A 23,552-nucleotide genomic window follows, 5' to 3' on the forward strand; every position below is an offset into this window, starting at 1 on the left:
TTCTTCTCCTGATGGAGGTGGTCCAGAAACGGGGCCAACTTTTCCTAGAGGAAGTGGTTATATCTGTTGTTGTACACCCGGTAGTTGGCTATCTTAAGGTGGAGTGCTGAGATGGAATTTAACAATTTTCCAAAAGTGTCCAGTTTTCACCCTTCGCAGTCAGCTGGTGTTGATACAGATCACATTCTGTTTTTAGACTGAGATGTTTTCACCACCACCGAATAGGGGGTGGGGTGTTTTTGGAGGAAATTGCCAGTCTCCTCCTCCTCTATATGAACTCTGTAGAAGTTCTCCAGCCTCTTGGTTGGCTGGGGCAAGGATGAAGGTTTTTGCCAGCACGTCTTCACAATTTTCATCAGTGCAGCATTCATAGACAGGGAAATTGGAGAGCATGCATCAGCATCAATGAGACCAAAGAGTGGGTCTAGGTCACTCTTATTTTGTTGTGCCAACTAGACACCCAAGGAGGAGGCCATTCTGAAGATATAATCCTCCGAGGGCGAGCCAGGCTTGGGGTTGACCTGGTGGGAGAGGACCCTAGTGATGCTATCTCAGAATGAGTACAGTTCTGGTCACCATATCTTAAGAAGGACATTGTAGAACTGTAATAGGTGAAGAAGAGGGCAAGCAAGCAGATCGGGGGCCTAGAGCACCTTCTTTATGACGCAATGTTACAGTATCTGGAGCATTTTAGTTTGGAAAAGAGGTGACTCTGGGGAGACATGACAGAAGTGTATAAAATTATGCATGGAGTAGAAAGAGTGGACAGAGAGAAATCTTTCTCCCTCTCTCAGAACACTAGGACAAGGGGTCATCCCATGAAACTGAAGGTCGGGAAATTTAGGACCAACAAGAAAAAGTAATGTTTTCACACAATGCATAATTAATCTACCACTTGCAGGGGAGCAACAGTAGGAGAGATGGCATGCCCTCGCCTCTTGCCTGTGGGCTTCTCAGAGGCATCTGGTGGGCCGGAGTGAAACAGGATGCTGGACTAGATAGGCCTCGGGCCTGATCTTATGTTTTTATGACTGGATCTAATGGTTGGACACTAAGTTACATTTCCTAATGGTAAGAGCAGTTCAGCAATGCTTTGGAAGGGGGCTTTCCCTCACTGGAGGTTTTCAAACGGAAGTTGGACAGTCATCTGTTGGGGATTCTGGATTTCCTGCTTCAGGCAAAGTGCTGGCCTAAATGGTCTACAAGCCCCACCAATGCTATGATTCTAGGATACAAAACATGTGCCATAATGATTGTCATGCACTGCAAGTGCGGCATTCCACTCCATTAGTTGCCACCTGAAGGGGCATGGAAACTTGCAGCACACTGATACCACACCACATATTTTATATTGTTACAGGCGGTGAGATGAGAACAAGACATGGAGCTCCTGTTTTCAGCAGTGGCCATGTCTGTTGTAATGCCCAGTTCTGGCCCCAGGCTAATGATTACTTTATCCAGAAATTCTGTGCCCTTACATTCCCAAACACTCTTGTAATAAGCCAAGTATATAAAGTCTGTTCATGGGTCTGAGTCCAAATTTTGTTGCCTTAATTGTAATTTGTAATTTCCTTAATTGCTATTGTAATTATTCTTCTTGTGTTGTGGGGCCAAGAAAATCTAAAAGGTTCCAATGGAAGTCTTCTCAAGTCTTGCATTCTTGTCAATGTCCTTATGCTACTTATAAGAAAGTCTAGAGGAACCTACTTTCTTATTGACAGTTTATTGGTTTTATTAAAAAAACAGAAACAAGCAACAAAAATGATCATAACCCACTCACCGACCACATAACCTACTCACCTACCTCACTCTAATCCACTAAAGAAGAAAAGGAAAAAGAAACAAGAAGATTTAGCTTAAACTTTAGTAAAATCTAAATGTGCAGCAATGAAATAAGTTGTTGAGGTTGCGAAAACCCTTTCCCTAAAGGGATTTCCACATATGTTCTAAACATCATGACTTTGTTTCTGGGGTCTTAAACAGGACAATATTACCAAATGTATGACTGTGTCTGCCCCTGCTCTATGTGGAGTTAACAGCAATTTCTCAAATACCTGGAAGCTAGCAGTTTTTAGTTTATGGTTCTCATATTTTGCCTGTTTTCTTGCAATTTACACGTATTCGTCTCCATCTTATTAATCAGACACTAGTGTCCATTTTCTGATAGAACCTTTCTGTGGCATAGAACTGGGTAACTCACCGACTGTGGGATGCCACCACGCTTCTTAGAAAGCTGGGGGGAGTTGCCATATTCTCGAGACACTTGCTTCCTCACTTCAGCAGCCACCGTCCTGTGAGAAAGAAAGAAAATAATCAATACTAGCTGGCCCGGACACAGAGCATCTGAACCTCTAGTTCTCCCTCATTCTTGGCCCCTCGTTCTCAGCCCTCCATCCTCCTCTTCCCCCCTCCAATGTTTTTTCTCTCTGGCTGGCCGCCTGGCCAGCCACTTTTTCCGGCTGGCTGCTGCTTTCTCCCCCCTCCCCCCGCCACTTTTGCTCTCTCCCCTCACCCCCCCTTTCACTTTCTCTCCCCCTGTTGCTGCGGCTGCTTCCTCTCCCCACCTGCCTGCCTGCCCATTTGCTGGCCTGTCCATTGGCCACCGCCACAACTCTGCTCTTCCTCCTCCTCACACGGGATTAGTGACGGGTACATCTAAGAGAATTTTATACACACACACATATATATACACACACACCTTTAAAGCTATCTTGAGAAGCACATGCTGTTTTGTCGAGGGGGGATGATAAAAGGAGCAAACTACCCCAGACCCCCACAAGCATGAAGTCCTCCATCATATTGGTTCATACTGACAGCCTTTGGGGAGATAGAGGGAGAAGGCCCCAAGACTATGACGCTGATTTTTTTCCACCAGACCCCACATGCCCTCTCTGCAATCCTGCCCTGGGAGAGTCTGGCAGAAACTGAAGCAAGAGATGCCTGCCCATTTACACACACAATCTCTCAGAGAATGTTCACACAGATGCTCTCAAACATTAGTAGTTTACTTAAGCAACAACTTCAGCAGAAATTGCACAGATTGCACAGTCAGTTTTAACAGCTTAGGGCTACTAATGTAGTAATTAATTTCCATGGAATTATAAACCTACACACATTGAGGAGGAAAAGATAGGAAGGGGAACCAGAGACAGAGGGGAACTGTTCACTAGACCTAGGGAAGGAATTCAGCAATTCTAGCCACATCATTAATCTATTAACTCTATTCTCTAGAAATGGGAATGGAACCCAGAAAATGAAACATTGAAATCAGAGACAGTGCACTCCAAAAGATCCTGCTATCTATCCTGGTTAAATGAGGTTAACTGGAACAGTTTGATAAGGTTTGCCCAGAAATTCTGGGTTCCCACAATCCACTCCACAGGGCTCACTAATCCTGATTAACATTTTTATCAGGTTTCTTATGATTGTATAAACCCAGACTGGTGCATATTTCATTTCCGGTGATCAAGTATGGAAATTAGGGTTGTGCTAATTCATTTTGCAGAAATTACTAGTCAAGTTGCAAAGCTCCAGTTTGTCCAAGTTGATTTACCCTGGCTTCCCTGTAACTCAGAGTAATATCAGTGCAGCATCCTGCTCGACATCACTAGGCATTGCAGCTAAAGGGATGTGCTTTTAATCCCCTCTAGCTCTACCCACCAAACCAGGGGCCAGAACAGACAACTGGGAGGCTTCATGATGTACCAGGCACTAACAGACAATGAATATAAAATGAAAAAGGACAAGAGGACTGCTTTTCTCTGGTTTTCTAAGCAGTGCCAGCTTCCATCATCTTAGATCAGACTAGACCTAAGATGATGGAACAGTGCTGCATAGAATTGGTAGACACTGTTTCTTCAGAAAGCCAGCTACAAAGCAGAGCTGCATAGAACTCTTGGAATCCAAGTGCCTTGTTGTTGCAGGGCTTGCAGAACGCTTTTGAAGAAGCTCACTTCCCAGATACCATTAGGCAACCTCCAAGGATCATTTTAGCATAGTATATGACAATTACACAGAAAGCGGGGAAATGCTCTACCTGTGACAAAGCAGCTTTTTGCCATTTTCATTACATGTTCAAATTACAGCTCAGCAGTCATCTGTTTAACCTGCCATGATCAGAGAATCAGGGAGGTTCTCTGATCCAGCTTTGCCTCTATGTCCACTGTTCTCTAACTGCTACAGGAAATCTGCCCAAGCTGAGTCAGTATATGCAAGCACAAAGAAACCAAGTCAGCACCTAGTATTGGATGCTTGTGGGGGAAGAGGGAAGAAGAACCATTCTTCTCTCATTCTTCCTTCTTTCTTTGGTCCTTACTTGAAACCCCTCCCAAGTCTTATGTTAAACTGTTGACATGGGAGCATGGCAGCACAGTTTTTTTTCTGTGCTGCTGAGAAAACACAAAGAGAAGCCCGGGGACTAGAGGTGTGCATGAACTGCAAGTCTGTGCACCAGTCTGATGGAGCTGTTTGATCCAGTTTGGCCAAACTTCGAACTGGTCTGGCAGTTTGAAGCAGTGCCGGGAAAGAAGGAGGGCCATACCAGTGTGACCGTCGCTCCCTGCAGCCTGCAAACCTCTCCAGACTCAGAGAACTGTGAGGGCTTACAATGTTCACCACTTTTTTGTGTGTTTTTTTGTTTTTGTTTGGTTTGGTATTTGGCGGGGGGGGGAGAAATCCATTAACTTCCACTTTAATCCAAAGCGAACAGGGAAGAACGCATCCACCTCTAGTTACTAATCAACTTCCTAGAACCAGCAAATAGCCAGTCGAGGAACAGCAAGCAACTTTGGCCCTGTCAACAGAATTAATAATGGAAAGGAGCCCTACCGGATTATTTACCCCAACTCCCTACACTAACGCAATTCTCAGCCCATCCGAAATTCTGATTCGAAAAGTATCTCCCGTGGGAGGAGGAGAGCTGGTCTGGAGAAGAGACCTGGTCTTGTGGTAGCAAGCATGACTTGTCCCATTAGCTAAGCAGGGTCTACCCTGGTTGCATTTGAATGGGTAACTAGATGTATGAGCACTGTAAGATATTCCCCTCAGGGGATGAAGCTGCTCTGGGAAGAACATGTAGATTCCAAGTTCCCTCCCTGGCTTCTCCAAGCTAGGGATGAGAGAAATTCCTGCCTGCAACCTTGCAGAAGCCGTTGCCAGTCTGTGTAGACAATACTGAGCTAGATAGACCAATGCTCTGACTCAGAATATGGCAACTTCCTATGTTGCTACCCAATTTTCATAAATCTGAGCCTATGTCCACATTATTAAATTAGCTAGGGCCAACCCTCCCTAAACAACTTAGCTTGTTAAGAAAGACACACTGCAAAAATTTTGGCCAGGGGAGAGACATAGGAACATAGGAAGTTGCCGTATGCATCTTTATGATACATCAGGATCATAAGACAGCATACAGACAGCAATACAACGCCTCCTCTACTAAGGGCTGCTGCAAAGAATACTTTTCTCTACTTGCACAAGTTTTCGATAGTTTCAGAGATCTACTTTCCTGTTTCTGAAATCCATGGCCTCCTGGACAACACATCACATCTACCTGCTTAAGCAGACCTTTGGGCAAAGCCAAGTATGCTTATACACATAGACAGTGCTAGCCACCTTAAGTGGCACAGTGGGAAAATGCTTGACTAACAAGCAGAAGGTTGCCAGTTTAAATCCCTGCTGGTTTGTTTCCCAGATTATGGGAGATACCTATATTGAGCAGCAGTGATAGAGGAAGATGCTGAAAGGCATCATCTCATACCGTGCAGGAGGAGGCAATGGTAAACCCCTCCTGTATTCTACCAAAGACAACCACAGGGCTCTGTGGGTGCCAGAAGTCGAAATCGACTTAATGGGACACTTTTTACATTTAGATGAAGTTTGACTTCAGCACCCCCTCAGTCAAGAAGTGCAGGATCCCAGCTTTAACTTGCGTAGCACAAGCTGCTCCTTTGCCAGGACGGGAGAGAATTTGGGATAAGAGAGAGTGCAAAGGCAAGGTTGGCTTTGCTCACTTGCTCTTTCTCTCTCCCCTACCCCACCCCCTGCCTTACTCCCCTCACACCCTCTCTGTGAAGAGAGCAAATGGGCACTCTCAGCAAGTCAGACATGTCAGTGGGTGCTTGGAGAGAGAAAGGGAGGCATGTAATGCCCTCCAAGAACTGGTGCCCATTGCGTAGGTCTGCCTAGCGGACAGGCCGGTCATGCTCATACACATTAAATATACATATATCACACAAACTGTCTTTAGGATATTATAGATTCAAACATCTGAGCATCAAGGATAGGGTAGGATATACATTTTTTTTTAATGGCTTGGGGAAAATTCCTCATAAGGGAACCAAGGATCAGAGATGAATTTCCACAGAGTAATTCCAAAAGGACAAATTTTGCTGTGACACCTTAGAGTTACATTTATTGTAGGGTATGCATTTGTAGACAATAGGAGAGAGAACTGGGTCCAGATTCCATTGCAAAGTCTAATACCACATGTCTTTGGTGACCTGTTCCTGGATCAACAGAAGTAACTGTCCCTTCCTGCCTTGTTGGCCTTCAAGAGAGCCCTTAAAACTCCCCACAGTGTTTTCTTGGTCTGGCCCTCCAAGATTTTAAATTGTTCTTGAATGTTTTTAACTGTTTTTAAGTGATTTAAAACTGTTTTTAAATTTGGCTTTAAATGATTTTTGTTTTGTTGTTGTGCACCACCCAGAGCCCTTGGATAGAGGGGTATAAAAATGTAATAAATAATAATGAATAATAAAGACACATATTGTACATACTGACCTCGAAGCTTCCAACTGGACTGCTTAACAAAGTAGGCAGATGTGCCACTAAATCCCCTAACAGGATAAAAGGGCATTTGGAGGAGGAAGAGGAAGCAGGCGGTTGTAAATAACTGTAATTATAGAGGACTTTGCAGTCTGGAAGGAAACACGCAAGGCCCTGGATGGACTCTTGGGGACTGATCCAGGAAACTACCTTGCCCTTTCCTTCAGCTAAGGAAGTTGCTTTATCAGTAAATTCACACAGAACAACGCACAGAAAGAAAACATGGCCAGAAAGAAAACATCGTGGGGAGGTGGTGGAGCCACATCGCCGGCTGGGAAGGATCCAAAAGGCCATCCAATTACAGCTGCCTGCATGATGCATGACAGCTCAGTCCATCCACTCAGATCCTCAGCAATCCAGACCACTCTATGTCCCTGTACTGGAAAAAATGGATTGGCATAGACGACAGTAACAAAGCCAAGCAAGCAGCTCCCAGCAACACCCAAGGAAATGCTTGATGCCCCCCCACACACACACACACAAACACATACACACGCACCAACTACAACGCTAAGAATGAGATATGCCCAAGGTCAAATAAGAGGGAAATTTCAAAGCTAAAAACAGGACAGAAAATAATGCAAGCATGACACACATACAGCCTCCCAGCACTCTGCTGTGCCTTAACAATAACAATTTGATAGCCATCCCATAACAAATTGTTCTCTGGGCAGCTCACAATACACCATTAAAACATCAAATTAAAAGACATAAAATACATGAAATCACAACACACACACACACAAATACAGTACAAAACCATTTAAACACTTCTTAAAAGTCAAATTTTAAAAATCAAATTTAAAGGGCCTGAGTGAACAGAAAGGTCTTTACCTGGTGTCTAGAAAAACAAAGTGATGAAATCAGGCAAATCTCACTGGTAAGGCTTTTCCATAAACAAGGTGAACTCAAATGAATGAACGAACGAATGAATGAATGAATGAACGAATGAATGAATGAACCCTGAAAAAGGCCCTCTCCCTAGTAGCCACCTGCCTCACCTCATTTGGCAGAGGCACTGGAGCAGGGCCTCTGAAGAAGATCTTAAGGTCCAAGTTGGGACATATGAGGCAAGGCACTCTCTCTCACATAACCCATTCCCAAGGGCTTTAAACCTCTGATTGGGGGAAGGAGGTAGGACAAGCCCCATTCAAGCCTTTTTTGAGCACGTGATCATAGAGTGGACTGTGTAGAGAGGCATATTCACAGATCACAGCCCCTCCAGCTGCAGTGCTCTCTAACAAACATGGCAGCCAGCGGCCAGGAGCTCCAAACAGAGCAGAAAGCGGATACACGATCAACAATCTCATACCAACTACTAAAACTACAACAAATATTTATATACCACTTTTCAATAAAAGCTTCCAAAGCTCTGTTGCGAGATTTGGCTTTTTTAAAGCCAAATTTTGGGTTATGGCTCATTTGACCCACGAGTATACCCCTTAGGTTTACACAAAGAAATAATAAATACATAAATAAATAAATAAGATGGCTCCCTGTCCGCAAAGTGCTCACAATCTAAAAAGAAACATAAGATAGACCCCAGCAACAGCCACTGGAGGGGTACTGTGCTGGGAGTAGATAGGGTCAGTTGCTCTCCCCCTGCTAATACCAGTTGCTCTCCTCCTGATAATACCAGGGGCTCTGCTTTGCACTAACCTGGGTTAAGACTGAGGATTAGAAACAGGACTACCCAGATTCAGACTACCAGGGCTTAGGTTTTTTGTCCTGCTTCACATGAGCAAGCAACCTTGAGGTAGAGGCAGATAACCCAGGTTCTGATGCTCATATGAAGCGACTTATAGTCTTCTGTTCACATCATTCAAGTGCTATCATTTACAAATTTTAGCTACACCAATTCTCAGAAAAGAGGAATAGATAGACAAGGCTAAAGAGAGACATCTGCATGCAGAAGAAGGTTGTTGTTGTTCCATTAAGTCAGTGTCAACTCCTGGCGACCACAGAGCCATGTGGTTTTCTTTGGTAGAATACAGGAGGGGTTTACCATTGCCTCCTCCTGTGCAGTAGGAGATGATGCCTTTCAGAATCTTCCTATATTGGTGCTGCCCGATATAGGTGTGTTCAGGGCATTCGAACCAGCAACCTCTTGCTCCCTAGGAAGTTGCTTCCCCGCTGCGTAACTGTAAGAAAAACCTCTCCTTACTTCCCCCACCATGTTCATTAAGATCTCTTGCCCATGGGCTCAAGTCAAGCATAAGCAACTATGACTGCAATTCTAAGTGCATCTACCTGGAAATAAGCCCCATTGAACTCAGTGAGATTTGTTTTCAAGTAGTCATGCATAGAACTGCAACTTAAGTAAATACACATGCAATCAGTCCCTGTTGAGTAAGTTTCAGTGTTCCATAAAAGAAGGCAGTAGCCTGTGAACAACCCAAGAGCATTGGCAACAGATGCCTCTGAAAAATAAAAAATACTGAAATTCTTTTTTCTTGCAATCTAAGGATGACACCTGAGATAATGACCTCTGAAAGTTATTACAGATTGCATTTGCATCTCACATATTTTCCAAAGAACTCAGAGTGGCCTCACAACAAACTAATCAGATAGTTCAGCACAGAAGTCAGCAACCTATGGCACACGTTAAAAATGGCACACCAAATGATTTTGCATAGCACTCACACTGCTAGAAAAACTGGCTGCTACGATGCCTGCTGCCTGCCTCCAGCTGACACATCACTGTTTACTGTAACAAGCAAAAAACTTGTTTTTTTTAATTATTTCTTTGTGTAAAACACCCTGAGCCATTGCTGGAAGGGTGGTATAGAAATCGAATGAAGAATAGTAGTAGTAGTAGTAGTAGTAACAAGCAGAGGAAATCCAGGATTGGTAGCGGTGGTCTCTCTGGCTGTGTCAGCAGGCTGGCTCACATTCTCTTGAACATGTTTGCTATGAAAAACTGAACACGAGCACATGTGTGAGAGAGAGAGCCAGCTGGCCCAGCCAGAGAAACCACTGCTCTGACCCTGGATGTCCACTGCCTGCTATTGCAAACAGTGACATGCCAGCCAGAGGCAGGCAATGGGCATCACAACAGCCAGTCTTCCTTGTGTGCATTAGGGATCTGCACGGAACCAGCGGGGGCCAGTTCAACAGGCGGGGGGGCGATGCAACTTTAGGGGCGGAGGAGGATGCACTCCCCCCCCCCCCGCAGCGTTTTCCCCGGCGGCACTCGGTTTCTTAAACATACCTCCCTGCCGCCCCCTTTGCTACATTTTCCGGAAGTACCCAGAAGTATTGGACATGCCTGTGTGCACATCAGGCGTGCTCGTGTGACATGCACAGGCACACCCGCTACTTCCGGAAAACGTAGAAGGGGGCGGCAGGGAGTTACACTGCCATGCCGATGGATGTTTAAGAAACCGAGCACCGGCGGGGGAAACACGGCGGGGGGGGGGTTGTAAGTGCATCCTCCCCCGCCCTTAAAGCTGCCCCCCCCGTTGAACTGGTGGAACCACCTGCCATTGGGACCCATAAAGGGCCTCCGAACCAGTTCCATGCCAGCTGAAGAGCAGCACTGAACGGCACCAAGAAAAAGAGAGGCAACGATTAGCATGGTGGCGAGTCCAGTGGCTGGGGGCTTGGCCGGTGATGTGGCCAGTGACGTGAAGGGTGGTGGTGAGGGAGGGACCACGTTGTGGCCTGGCTGACACAGCGGGTGGGGCTAGCGAGGCAGAAGTGCCAGCTTTGCTTCAAGCAGCACCCCTCCTTGAGCCACCCCTGAAGACTTGGCACACCACTGCTGAAAGGTGGCCAACCTCTGGATTAGCAGTTGGGGGCGGACAGGTTCTTAAAGCGTTATAAAATCTGAACATAAACATTCCTCTTGGATCAATTAGCATGCAAATAATTCCAGTGGCATTATGAGAGCACTTCCTTTTGCGCAACCAAAGCCTCACAAAGATCTTGAATGGGGCCATGAACAAAGAAGGTAGATAGCTTATCAAAATACTTGCATTTGTGGGTTTTATTAAGTAGCTCGTTTTCCCTAGCCTCCAACGAATAGGTGTCTAGCCTTTGTGACCCGAGCCGCCTGAAAACATGCTTCCAGTTCCAGTTCCAAAGGAAGGATGGGACTTCAGTGGCTAGCAGACTAATGGTTAAAAGAAAGATTAGTGATTAAGCACCCCTTCCCTCACAACTGCTCTGTGTTCCCGTTCACTCTCCTGAAACAGCATTTGCCTATTAAATACAGCTTCTATTAGGGAAATGCAGTTTCAGGAGAGTGAACTGGAACACAGAGCAGTTGTGAGGGAAGGGGTGCTTAATCACTAATCTTTCTTTTTCCTCTGCAAGGCTCCAGATGCTTGTTTTTGAAGGTAAATGTGGAGGAAGGGAGGGTGACTTGGAGAGAGAAACTGAAACAGAAAAGGGGCAGGACGAAAACAGTTGAGCAAGGGAGGAGAGCTGGCCTGGTGGTAGCAAGCATGACTTGTCCCCATAGCTAAGCAGGGTCTGCCCTGGTTGCATCTGAATGGGAGACTTGATGTGTGAGCACTGCAAGATATTCCCCTCAGGGGATGGAGCCGCTCTGGGAAGAGCAGAAGGTTTCAAGTTCCCTCCCTGGCTTCTCCAACATAGGGCTAAGAGAGATTCCTGCCTGCCACCTTGGAGAAGCCACTGCCAGTCTGCGAAGACAATACTCCCATTCAAGTCTCCCATTCAGATGCAGCCAGGGCAGACCCTGCTTAGCTATGGGGACAAGTCATGCTTGCTGCCACAAGACCAGCTCTCCTCCCATGTGAAAGGATAGTAGGATGATTAGTTCTTACTAGAACAACTTGTTTTAAAGTTTCAATTTCTAAGTCCACATAAGATATTTCACAGCTTTCTCAATTTTGTTATACATACTTCAGGATAGCACTGCCTCTATTTCCTCTGAAACACAAAAAAAAATGAGCATTGCCATGTCCCCTGAAAACCTCTACCAGAGTTTTGTGCCACAAATCTTGAGTTTTGTGCCAGCTCCTTAAGGGGTGTAATGGACACTCCAAGTTGTGGTTCCCAGGAAATCCAGAGGTGGGTGTGGGGGATAATATTTCCATATTCCCTCTTAACTCTATGAGGAGCCCCACAAAACCGCTACCACATTTTTGTGCTAGTTTTGTGCTGCTGCCCCGAAGGCTTTTCTGGAAAACAAGTGCCGGCGGGGGGGAAAGCAGGGAGAGGGGTAAGTGCACCCTCCCCCACCCTTAAAGTGGCACCCCCCCACCCCCTCGAGCCACCCCCGCCCGGTTCCGTGAACATCCCTACTCACAACAAGGCAATAACAAAGGGGGTCAGTCATACACCGACACTGGCAACTTCACTCTGCACTCATCCCTGCCTGCATCTTCCTGCCCAGTCATACTGGAGATTAAATCAACACAGCAGTTTAAGGAAGAGGCTGTAATTTCTGTATAACCAGAGACCTAGAAATCAGCTTGCTCAATAAGGAAGATATATATTTCTCAGACACACACAGACACACAGTAACTAGCATTCTTTCGTTCTGGTTTTTAAGCTGCAAATTCCTACCTTACACATTTCCAAACAAAAGCCTGAAAAATTATGGCAGCTTCTCTTTTCTGCTACAATAAATTTTGTATATACAATATAAATATTGTAGCAGAAAGGGGAAGCTGCTATAATTACTAATCTAATACAAAATACCTTATAAAAATAAATCACTCATCTAATACAGCCATTACTCATCTAATACAAAAAAACTTATACAAATAAAATACAAAATAAATAAAAATAGCCAGGATCTTTCCTGGTTAAAGGGACACCAGCAGCCAAGAAAGACCCTCAAATTAAAGCACTTTCACCTATTGGCAGAAATAGAGCAAGGAGATGGTTCAGCAGATTTTCCTGGACAGGGAATTCCAAAGGGTATGTACTACCACAAAAAGGGCTTCTCCGTCTGTTACAGCCAACCTAGTTTCAAGAAAAGGATCACAGAACTAGGCTTCCCACTCTGAAAAAGGTATCCTCTAAGAAAATAGAATGTGATCCAATTTCTGGTGGAATACCTAGTATGTACTGGTGGCTAGGATTCTTGCAAAAAAGTGCTGGACTGGATCTGATCCAGCAAGTCACTCCTAATGTTCTTAAGCAAGAGTGAAATATCCAGGGTCATTTAACACGAGGGGTTTTTTTAGCCGCAAGTGTTCTGCGGTATCATTCTTACATTTTGTCCAGTAAAATTCTAATATTTTTAAAAGGAGATCACACAAAACAGAAATCAGCCCACCACAGCCCTAAAAAACACCAGTTATGTTTGATTCTGTATATAGTGTTATTTCCTTTCCAATGGTGCTTTAACCAGATTTCAACAGACCACAACAGTTTCAATGACAGCCAAGGGTTATTTTAGCACAGGGTTACATACACTGACTGAGTTAACACTGTTGACTGGAAAGTACAAGCCCTTGTAGTGATGGGAACGCTATTAGCAGAATGCCTCAAGTTCACTACTGAGGTGCTGCATCCCTCCTTGTTCTACATGTTAGCGAGTTAACCATGTAAAAGCACACAGCACAACTCTGTTGCTCAGATTAAGAAAGTCTGGCCCTGTCAAATGTCTGGTTGAGTGAATGGATGAATAAATAAATAAAATAAACTGTGCCTGGTAAAGAGCTCTGTGTACCATAATAGCATGCATAGGCTTTCATGGCAGAAGGTGGGCCAGTCAAATACAATTTTATCTTCTCATCTATTCTGAATCTCTCTTGAATATGATGAATCTTCAGTTATAGTGCCCCTATGGAGAATAAAGGTGCACATGCCTTCTCCCAACGTAATGGTTGAGCACATGCACATCTATATTATTAATTCTCCGGGGTGTGCCTTAGAATGTGCGCCCCGGCACCCAGCTGATTGGCTGGGCGGAGAAGGCGCCTGATTGGCTGAGGCGCACCCAGGAGGCAAGTGGTGGGCCAGCCGCGGAGACAAGTGGCAGTGGCGGGCCCAGCCCGGCCACGGAGGCCAGGCAGCGGCAGCACACCCGGCTGCGGAGGCCAGGTAGCGGCGGCGCGCCCAGCCACGGAGTTGGACGGGGTGAGGAGGGAGGACAAGAGAGAGGAGGGAGGAAGGAGAGAACAGCCAGCCCCAAAGAGCACACAGGTGCTCTGTGTGGGTTGGCGAGTGCACCCATATTTCTCCAATTCACCTTTACAGCCCCTTCAGGGCCTTGGTGAGAAAAGTGAAAGCCAAGAGTATACTGAGGAGCTGCGGGGTCCGAAGCGGTTGGGTAGGCGACTAGAGCGCAAGTGGAGGAAAACTCAGTTCGAATCTGACAGGATTCAGCATGTGACCCATTTGAAGGCTTATGCGGTGGCAGTGCGCACAGCAAAAAAGAGATTCTGGTCTGCGCGCATTGTGGCTGCAGGTTTACGCTCAGCGGAGCTATCCCGGGTTGTGAGGAGTTTGGTTTCTGCTCCTTCTACTTCCAATCAGTCCCCGGAGTTGCTCTATTGTGATGCCTTTAATGAGTTCTTTGCTAATAAGATCTCCTGTATTCGGGCTGACTTGTCTATGGATGGAGGAAGTGTCCAGCAATTCCTCTTGCAGTATTAGATTGGATCAGTTTCAATCTGTGACTCCTGAGGATGTGGACAAGCTGCTTGGGGCGGTGCGGTCTACCACTTGTTCTCTGGATCCTTGCCCGACTTGGCTGCTTCTACCTAGCAGGGAGATTGTTGGAGGTGGCCTAGTTAATATCGTAAATGCATCGCTGAGGGAGGGTAGGGTGCCCCCCTGCCTGAAGGAGGCAATGGTTAGACCACTCTTAAAGAAGCCTTCCCTGGACCCCTTAGTGATGGTCAGCTAAAGGCCAATCTCCAATCTCCCTTGGTTGGGCAAGGTGATTGAGAGGGTGGTGGCCGACCAGCTCCAGGCAGACTTGGAAACTGATTATCTAGACCCATTTCAAACTGGCTTTAGAGCTGGCTATGGGGTTGAGAATGCCTTGGTCGGCCTGACGGATGACCTTAACCGGGGAATCAACAGAGGGAGTGTGACTCTGCTGGTTCTTCTGGATCTCTCGGCGGCGTTCGATACCATCGACCATGGTATCCTTCTGGATCGCCTGGGGGAGTTGGAGATAGGGGGCACTGCTTTGCAGTGGTTCCACTCCTATCTCTCAGGTAGATTCCAGATGGTGGAGCTTGGTGACAGTTGCTCCTCAAAACAGGAGCTGTTATATGGAGTCCCTCAGGGCTCCATTCTGTCACCAATGCTTTTTAACATCTACATGAAACCGATGGGTGAGGTCATCAGGAGGTTTGGTGCTTGGGTGTTATCAGTATGCTGATGACACCCATATCTACTTCTCCTTTTCATCTTCAGGAAATGGCACTCATTCTCTAAATGCCTGCCTACAGGCAGTAATGGGCTGGATGAGGGAGAACAAATTGAAGCTGAATCCAAGCAAGACTGAGGTGTTCATTGTGGGGGCTCAGAATCTGAGGGGTGAGTTAGATCTTCCTGTGCTGGATGGGGTTACACTCCCCCAGAAGGAGCAGGTGCACAGCTTGGGAGTACTCCTGGACCCAGGCCTCATCCTGGTATCTCAGGTGGAGGCCATGGCCAGGAGTGCTTTCTGTCAGCTTCGGCTGATTCGACAGCTGCGCCCATTCCTCGAAGAGGAAGACCTCAAAACAGTGGTGCATCAGCTGGTAACCTCTCAGCTTGACTATTGCAATGCACTCTACGTGGGGCTGCCTTTGTACATAGTCCGGAAACTTCAGTTAGTTCAGAATGCGGCAGCCAGATTGGTCTCTGGGGCAACCCGGAGAGACCATATGATGCCTGTTTTGAAACAGTTACACTGGCTGCCAATATGTTTCCGGGCAAAATACAAAGTGCTGGTTATTACTCTTAAAGCCCTGAACGGCTTGGGTCAGAGATATCTTAGAGAGCGCCTTCTTTTACTTGATCCCCACCGCACGTTAAGGTCATCTGGGGAGGTCCTTCTCCAGTTACCACCGGTTCGTTTGGTGGCGACTCAGAGGCGGGCCTTCTCTGTAGCTGCTCCTGGGCTGTGGAATGCACTCCCTGCAGAAATTTGTAATCTTAATTCTTTACTGACCTTCAAGAGAACCCTTAAAACCCATCTGTTTGGCCTGGCCTTTTAGGGTTTTTAATTAGTTTTAATTGTTTTAATGTTAACCTGGTTTTCAGGGTTTTAATTGTTTTGATAGTTTAATTGTTTTTTAAGATGTTTTTAAATTGGTGTTTATATTTGTATTTCTGTTTTAATTGTTTTTAATGATTTCTGTTTTTTAATTGTAAACCTCCCTGAGCCAGCTTAGAAGGGCGGTATAAAAATCAAACAAATAAATAAATAAATAAGAGCCAGAGATGATTGGAGAAGCCATCCTGAATTATTCATCCCCAATGTCTGCCAGCATGAAGTCACCCTGAGGCACCACACAGCACTATCTGATTCACAAACAGTTGTTGTTTTTATTTTTTTGCCCACTAGCAGCTGAGGAGGGAAAGGGTGGGGTGGCAGAAAGAGAGAGAGAATTTTGGTTTATGAGCAGGACCCACAGTTCAGCCACCAGAAACTGCTGCTCAGATCTAAATGAGTGCAAAAGGAGGGGTCAAGACAAGCCACTCAAGCAACAGCAATAACCATTAGGCTCCGTTCCAAAAACATCTGCTTGAACTTTCCAGTGATCAGCCAAAAGGAAGCAAAAGCAGGAAACATGAAAATTAACAGACAAAAAAAAAACCAATCACAGCACAACTGCCAAAGTCCCCTCCTGGCAAGAATGGGGGAAGACACCGCTTCCTTCCTTTCTTCTCATAAAAGAATTTATATACTGAAGGGTTGATGGGACTGAGATGTAAGCGTTCATTGCTAGTTCACTGCATACAAACATGTTTACTCCAGAGCTTGCAATGTGATCTCTTACCAGGCAAACATTCCCAAGGAAGAAATCAGCCAAGAGACAAAGCAAAGCTCCCTTTCCATCTTCAGAGGCCTTTAAAATGTAGTTTATTGTGTATTTGGGGCTTTTCTGGCCAAACCTCTATTCTCCAGCACTTATTTCATCTGCAAGACAGAAAATGCTCCTCTCTCGCTACCCCCAAAGATTTCATCTCACAATAACTAGGACTTCTTATCAACCAGCTTCCTCATCTATTTGCTCTCTACTGAACTAGGAATAAGCTGCATTTTCATGCTCCCCAAGGACAGCTTCTGAGGAACTCGGGCTATATATTTATACCATGAAGTTAGTTTCCCTCATGCTACAAACATCTATCCAGTCTTTCTCAACCTTTTAAGTAGCATGTAACCCCTAACTTATGAAAAAATTAGGAAATACCTACATTTTCCAGTGGATGTTATATTTACAGTAACATGTTGTGATCTGACAGATGTTTGATCTAGTGTGGTATGGTTGTCACCTTTCACACCTGGACTAAAGTATGTACCTGGGCTAAAGATGATGTTGGCCAAAGTTTGGAGGGCTATACCCAGTGCCATACAAAGTGTGGCATGCCAAATTATTGCTGGGAAATATAAAGCACCACACACTGTGCAACATGCCAATTTTTTTGCCATTTAAAAAAGGGACAAGATAGAGGGCGGGGGGGGGGAAGAAGAGAGAATGAGAAGAGATTAATTCTAGGTGGAAACTAGCAGCAAAGACTGAGCAGCAAAGGCAGGCACTCTTCTCTCTGTCCTCCTTGCTGGGCTTCTTTTCCTTCTCTCCAAAGTCCTCCTATCACACACTCCAAGGGGTTAGGTGCCTCCACACAAGGATATGTCCCTGACCTGCACAAAACTGAGCTCATCTTTGGACACGTAAAAGGAGGAAATTGTTGCTTAAGGTGATATAAGCACCAGGGCTCTGTCAAGGCCTCTCCTTGTTTTATATGTTTACTGAAAACACATATATCCTGCCTTAATCTTCATACAAACAAAGGTAGCTAACATCCAGCTAGCTCTCCCAACCTTTTGACAGCCGAGGCATGGGGCTTTTTTCTGAATTATAATGGATTTTTTTCTGAATTATAATATTATTATTCACTCCAAAGGCTCAGAAGGATTAATAGAAATGTCAATGTGTAAGGACAAGAATTGTCCACTCTCAGGGAGCCCAGCCCTCTGTGTTTCTAAAGAAGTGTCTCATGCAAGCATGCCTTCCGATTAGGAGGAGGCAAGGCCAGAACACTGAATCATGCAGAGATGCAGCAGGCAGACTCCACTGTAGGCAAATGGGTGTGAAGTGTGTGGAGTGTATGAAACATGAAGCCAAGAGCTGGGAGCAGGTAGGAGTGATCCTCTAGGGAAGACAGCAACTCCCTTCCCTGGAGAAAGATATTAGGAATCAAAATGACTTCCGCAGTCCACAAAAGCCAAGGATTAATGAGCTACTCAAAGCCATTTAGTGAGGTTGAGGCAGATGCAAGATTTAAATCAGAGTTCCCCATTCAGAGCTCAGTATTTTACAATGCTATCAAAATAGATAAATAAAAATTTGAACAAAGCAGTTTACCATGAAGCATAACAAACCTAACACTTAAACAAAGATTATCTGGAGATCATCAGAACTATAAATGTAATATGGGGATGCAATACTGTTAATTATGTATGCTTCCCCCCCCCATATAAACCACTGAGAACTTTGGTTGAAAAGTGGTATATAAATATCCATAGTAGTAGTTGTAGTTAATTAGCTATTTCAATATTGGAAGAATATGCTGCATATCTACATCTTCCATATGCTATATAGCTACATCAGTCAAACATCCTCTTATTTTGCAGATACACATATTCAGCTGTATGGATACCCTGATTCCAGAGAGCACTTTTTCCCCCCACCCTCAAAATACAGACCAGTGTTCAGGGTGCCAGTGTGGCATGAACAGATACATCTTCAAAAGTCTGTGGGGAAACTATTCCACAAGCAAGTATATGTGTGCATTTCATGTGCTCAAAAATCATTGTTCTTAAAGCTTGCCTGGGAGTTAACAGTTTCTAAATGCTTATTTTTGCCTAGGCTGGGAAGCTCCAAGAGTTTCAGATCCCATCTGTAAATAAACAAAACCATTTACTCTGTATTTAAATTAAGCAAAGGTGGGATGAGAGAGAATACTAGTTTGTTTTCATCCCCAGCTCTCTCCAAAGAAAAGAAGAAACTAAAATAAAACAACATACTGTGGGGTGTGGGCTGGTTCTCATGATCACAGAATTGTCAAGTATACAAAAAATGGAGATCCCAGCAACATGTATGCTCCCTCACAGAATGCCGTGTAAACCCAATCCAGACTCTTTCACCAATCTCAAAAATTAATCTTAGATCTGAATTCAAGTCAAATGCAGCCTGAGCGTTCATAGAGCCAGGTGGCTAGAGCATCCAAAAGCAGGGAAATCCCCCAATGCACTGCACTCGTGTGGTTCATTGTGGGATTTCTGGAGGCCGAACTGCGTTTCCCCAGCCTCCAGGCGGCCGCGCCACGCCCAGCTGTGTGGCTGTGGGCACACAATTTGATCATGTGAACAACCTCAGAGACTTCTCCATCCATCTTCTTCCCTGCTGCCGTCTGCAGCTTCCTATATCAAATTTTAGACTGTAAACTCCTCAGGGCAGGGAGCTGTCTTTTTGTTGTTACTCGTAAAAGGCATCATGCACACTGATGTCATTATAGAAATAATAATAGGACAAAGGCTCTGAATTAGATGTGCACACTAGATTTGATTGCAGATTAATGAACCTAGAATGGCCATTAACCACTGGACACTTGCTCATAATTTGCAGCAGCTATTGGGACTACAATCTTGCCAAACACGTGCATACAGAAAGAGCTCATCATGGAAAGACTCAATGTTTCATTCCTCTTACACCTCACTTTTGAACACACAACCAAAACAATTGGGTGTAGCTGAGAGGTACTGAATGGCCACAAGCAATCACTTGATTGTGTAGCAGTCCTCAGGATGGAGGAAACAGGCAAGTTATTTTGGTAAGGGTGAGGCTAAAAAAACAAATCTGCCTTATAACTGGAGGTTAATCTCACTCAGTATTGTCTCTACCGGGGCTGTCAAAGTCCCAGACTGCAAGGCTGCACTCTCCAGTCCCCAAGCCCTGAGCCATTTCTGCCTCCGCTGCCACCAAGAAGCTTCAGGGGCCGGCGAGGGCAGCAGGAAGCCAGCCGAGCTGCTGCAGCCAAAAGAGTTCAATGAGAGGAGGGTGGGGAGGGAGAGCTAGTGAGCTGGCTGGCTGAGGTATCTGCAGGTCATAGAAAAGTATTTATTTTACAATTCAGAATATTATTTTTAAAGAACTTTCTATACACCATGTCGTGTTTTTGTGGCAAGCCCTGGGGAACTATGTAAAGTTTGGATTTATTATTTGGCAATAAGCGTCTTCTGAGCATATTCTGGTGTAAAAAAGTAATGCATTCAGCTAATCTGAGTGGCAGGATTCTGCATGCAAAATTTGGTATCTGCAGGTCATGGGAAAGTATGAAAAATTTCTTCCCCCGCCCCCCAAAGTCAACCTTCCCCTGAGCATATTCTGGTAGAAAGAGAGGAGAGAGGAAGGAAGAAGGTGGAGGAGCAGGAAGGCAGGTGTGAGAAGGCAGCCTGCGGCCCCCTGGAAGTGCACTGGAATCAAATCCAGCCATCAAATCCAGATTTGCGTTTGACCCCACTGCTTTATACTGACTGGCGGCAGCTCTCCCGGGTTTCAGGCAGAGCGTTTTCCTTTTGCAACCCTACCTGAAGACACCGAGGATTAAACCTGGCAGGGACCACCTTCTGTGTGCAAAGCAAGTGCTCTGCCTGCCACTAAGCCGTGGCCCCGCCCCAAGGCTGGTAAAAAGCTTCTCATCGGGTAGCCCAGCAAGTAATTCTTGCCTCCAGGTGAGACCAGGAAGATTTTTGTGGGCGTATTTCTGCAAGGCTGGCTGGGTTAGGAGCGCGCGCGCCCGTGTGGGGAAGGACAGAAGGGGAAGATAACCACACAGCCAGCCAGCCAGCCGGGGGGGATCGTGAAGGCAGACGGACGGCAGGGGCATCTGGCTAGACTCTCCCTCCTCGACCTGGCTGCGGGCAGAGGGAGGGATCAGGGGCGCACAGAGGGCCCCCTCCCCGCCCCGCCCCGCCCCAGTGGGGCTCAGAGGCTGCCTGCCTGGCTCCCTTCCCCCGTTACCCTTCCGGGGCGGGCAGGCAACGCGACTGAGAGGTCCCCTTCGTTCTCCCACCCTCACCGGTTGATGCGGTGCGCGAAGGCCCTTCGCTCCGGAGCCGCCATCCTCTCGCTCTCCGCCCAGCGTTCCTCCGACTCGGGAGCCTCAGACAGCGGGCGGGCGGGCGGGAGGCGCTGTCTTCGGCGGCCACCACAGTCCTGCAACGGAGGAGCTGCTAAGCAGACAGAGCTGACCGAATCGCGGCTGCCGCCGACAGGCACCGAGGAGGGGGCGGGGTCTGCGGCACCAGCAGCAGCAGCAGGGCCGAAGCGCCCCCTGCCGGCTACCCAGGGACGAGTTCAGGCGGAGTCAGAGAGTCAGGTCCTTCCTCTTTCCCTGCTTTCTTCCGTCAGGAATCCGCGCTCTTTTCCTTGCCTAGGTGGCGGGGACGCACATACGAATATGGACGGGATGAAGGATCTGTTCGAGCCAACAAAGCTGCTCAGTCAGCTCTGGAATAGCACGCATGTAATAGTAACAACAAGAATGCCTCTGAGCATGGACAGAGTGCACTGGCTTCATCGCTGTGCCGCCGCCATTCCCTACCACGCCTATCGGTCAAAAAGGCTTCCAGACACATCAATACTTTGCGTCCACAGAAACGAAGCTCTTAGACATGTTCAAGTGCCATATTAGAAGAAGAGACATTTCTGTGTCTCCTGCGTGTAAATACCTCTTCTAAGATTATGCCTACTGTGCTGTTACCCATGCAGCGCCGGCATAATCCAAAAACAAGGAAAGAATTGTTCTATTCAGAAATATTGTTCTCTTATGCAAAGGTATGCAGATTGGATGGATTGACTGATTTACTAAAATTAATATTTGATTTGACTAAGAATTCTTTCATTACAGCCCTACATAAAGCTGATCCATAAAGCTGATCAGGGGGACCATAGGTCAATGGTGAAACTTTTGATCTCGGTTGAATGACTAAATCCTAGGAAAGACTTTTCGTAGACCAATTGCCCCATTCAATGTGTGTTCAAAAACAAAGTATAAACCACCCCGGGGTAGCCCAGGTATGCATTTCCCACAGGATGTGCTGAGTTTGAATTGGGAAGGAAGCAATCCATGTAATCTAAACCATACCCTTTTGTCCTGTCCTCAGAAGATTCAGCGAAGAACTATTTCACCTTAAACATCTGCAGATTCCCTGCTTGCCCCACATCTTCCCTTAATCCAGCCCCCCTCCCCATTCAGTTCTTTCAACTTTTTTCTCCCTTAGGATTTGCCTTCAAGTCAAAAATCCTGAACAAGGGTTGCTTCTGTAAGAACTGGCACAGTACTTACCAAGGCAGTTGGTTTTATTATTATTATTGCTGTTTGTTCTTTAAGAATCAGACTAGATACCGTGGAAGTGGGCTGATTTGGATCAGGGTTGTGTCACAGCGGAGGAGTTCTAACCTCTCCTCTGTGCCGGTTCCCTGATGCAGACTCTCTGTTGCCCTTCAAAGCTGCTATTAGCCACGGAGGGAAAACCTTCAGACACTTCCCTTGGTGTCTGTAAATTTTCCCCTTTTGCAGCTAATACTGCAAAAGGGAAATAACTCCAGGGGGGTGGTTTAGATTGGGCCTGGGGTGCCAGAGAAAAGGGTTAGATGCAACCAAATCAGCCCTCCACCCAAAGTTGCCTGTATAAAAACCACCCTGAGACCTTGGGTTAGGGCAGTATAAAAATGAACTAAATAAAATAAATAAATAAATAGAAAACAATGTCAAAAACCTATGTGGTTTAGAGGTTAGAATGTTGGACTAGGACTTGGGAGATCTGAGTTCAAATCCTTGTTTAGACATGAAGCTCACTGGGTGACTCTGGGGCAGTCACTTATCTGTTCTCGCAACCTAATCTATCTCACAGGGTGGTTGTGAGGATAAACATAACTAGGCTCACTGGAGGAAGAGTGGGATATAAATAGAATAAATAATAAACTCCATTCACAAATCTCCCATATCACAGAGGTGGTGGGAAAGAAGACCGATGGATGGACCTGTGATGGATGAGTCTGCCCACTGTAAGTCATACTCATATATACTCCCCTATACATGACTATTAAACATGCACACGAGCTAAGTGAATGGAATGCATGGGGCAGCAGGAGGGAAGCTTTTTCCTTTGCTTTACACACACAGCACTTGTAAAAGATACAATAAGTCAAGCCAAGAGGGACTTTGAGGAACAGCTACCCAGTGTGGTGCCTAAGAGAGTGCACTGCACTGTGAGATGCAAAGTCACTAGGTCACCTCTTCTGAGCCTCACCCCCAGCCAGGGGTGTAGCTGTAATAGGTTTGAAGAACCGGAGCTCCTGAGGGGCCCCCAGCTCCACCCCTCCCTGTTTTCTTCATTATTTCCCTCACTCACTCTGAGGGGCTGCCCGAGAGAGGGGCTAACACGGCCCCCTCTCCCCTAGCTACACCCCTGCCCCCACCCATCAGCAAGACTAACTTTTCTTACATGGTTATTGTTAAGAGATTCCAGAGGAAATGTGTATTAAGCATTTGAAGCACTATGTAAAAGT

General features: G+C 46.0%; 1 protein-coding gene across 7 annotated transcripts in view; it reads right to left on the minus strand.

The window, feature by feature from the left end:
* DOCK6 (dedicator of cytokinesis 6) overlaps positions 1 to 21,353 on the minus strand; it is a 164,227-nt gene extending 142,874 nt beyond the window's left edge. For 3 of the 7 annotated variants that reach the window (XM_053291864.1, XM_053291863.1, XM_053291862.1), the window contains exons 1-2: positions 21,058 to 21,330; positions 2,201 to 2,291 (exon numbers count right to left, since the gene is read on the minus strand). In XM_053291864.1, coding sequence (XP_053147839.1) covers positions 2,201 to 2,291; positions 21,058 to 21,101 — 135 coding nt within the window. In that variant the 5' untranslated portion in view covers positions 21,102 to 21,330. Of the gene's footprint in view, positions 1 to 2,200; positions 2,292 to 21,057 lie in introns of all 7 variants that reach the window. The other 4 variants (XR_008315388.1, XR_008315389.1, XM_053291865.1 and 1 more) reach the window with 4 other exon arrangements.
* Between the last annotated feature and the right edge of the window lie 2,199 nt (positions 21,354 to 23,552).

Source organism: Hemicordylus capensis, chromosome 2, assembly GCF_027244095.1.
Source record: "Hemicordylus capensis ecotype Gifberg chromosome 2, rHemCap1.1.pri, whole genome shotgun sequence".
In the NCBI taxonomy this organism is placed as follows: Eukaryota; Metazoa; Chordata; class Lepidosauria; order Squamata; family Cordylidae; genus Hemicordylus; species Hemicordylus capensis.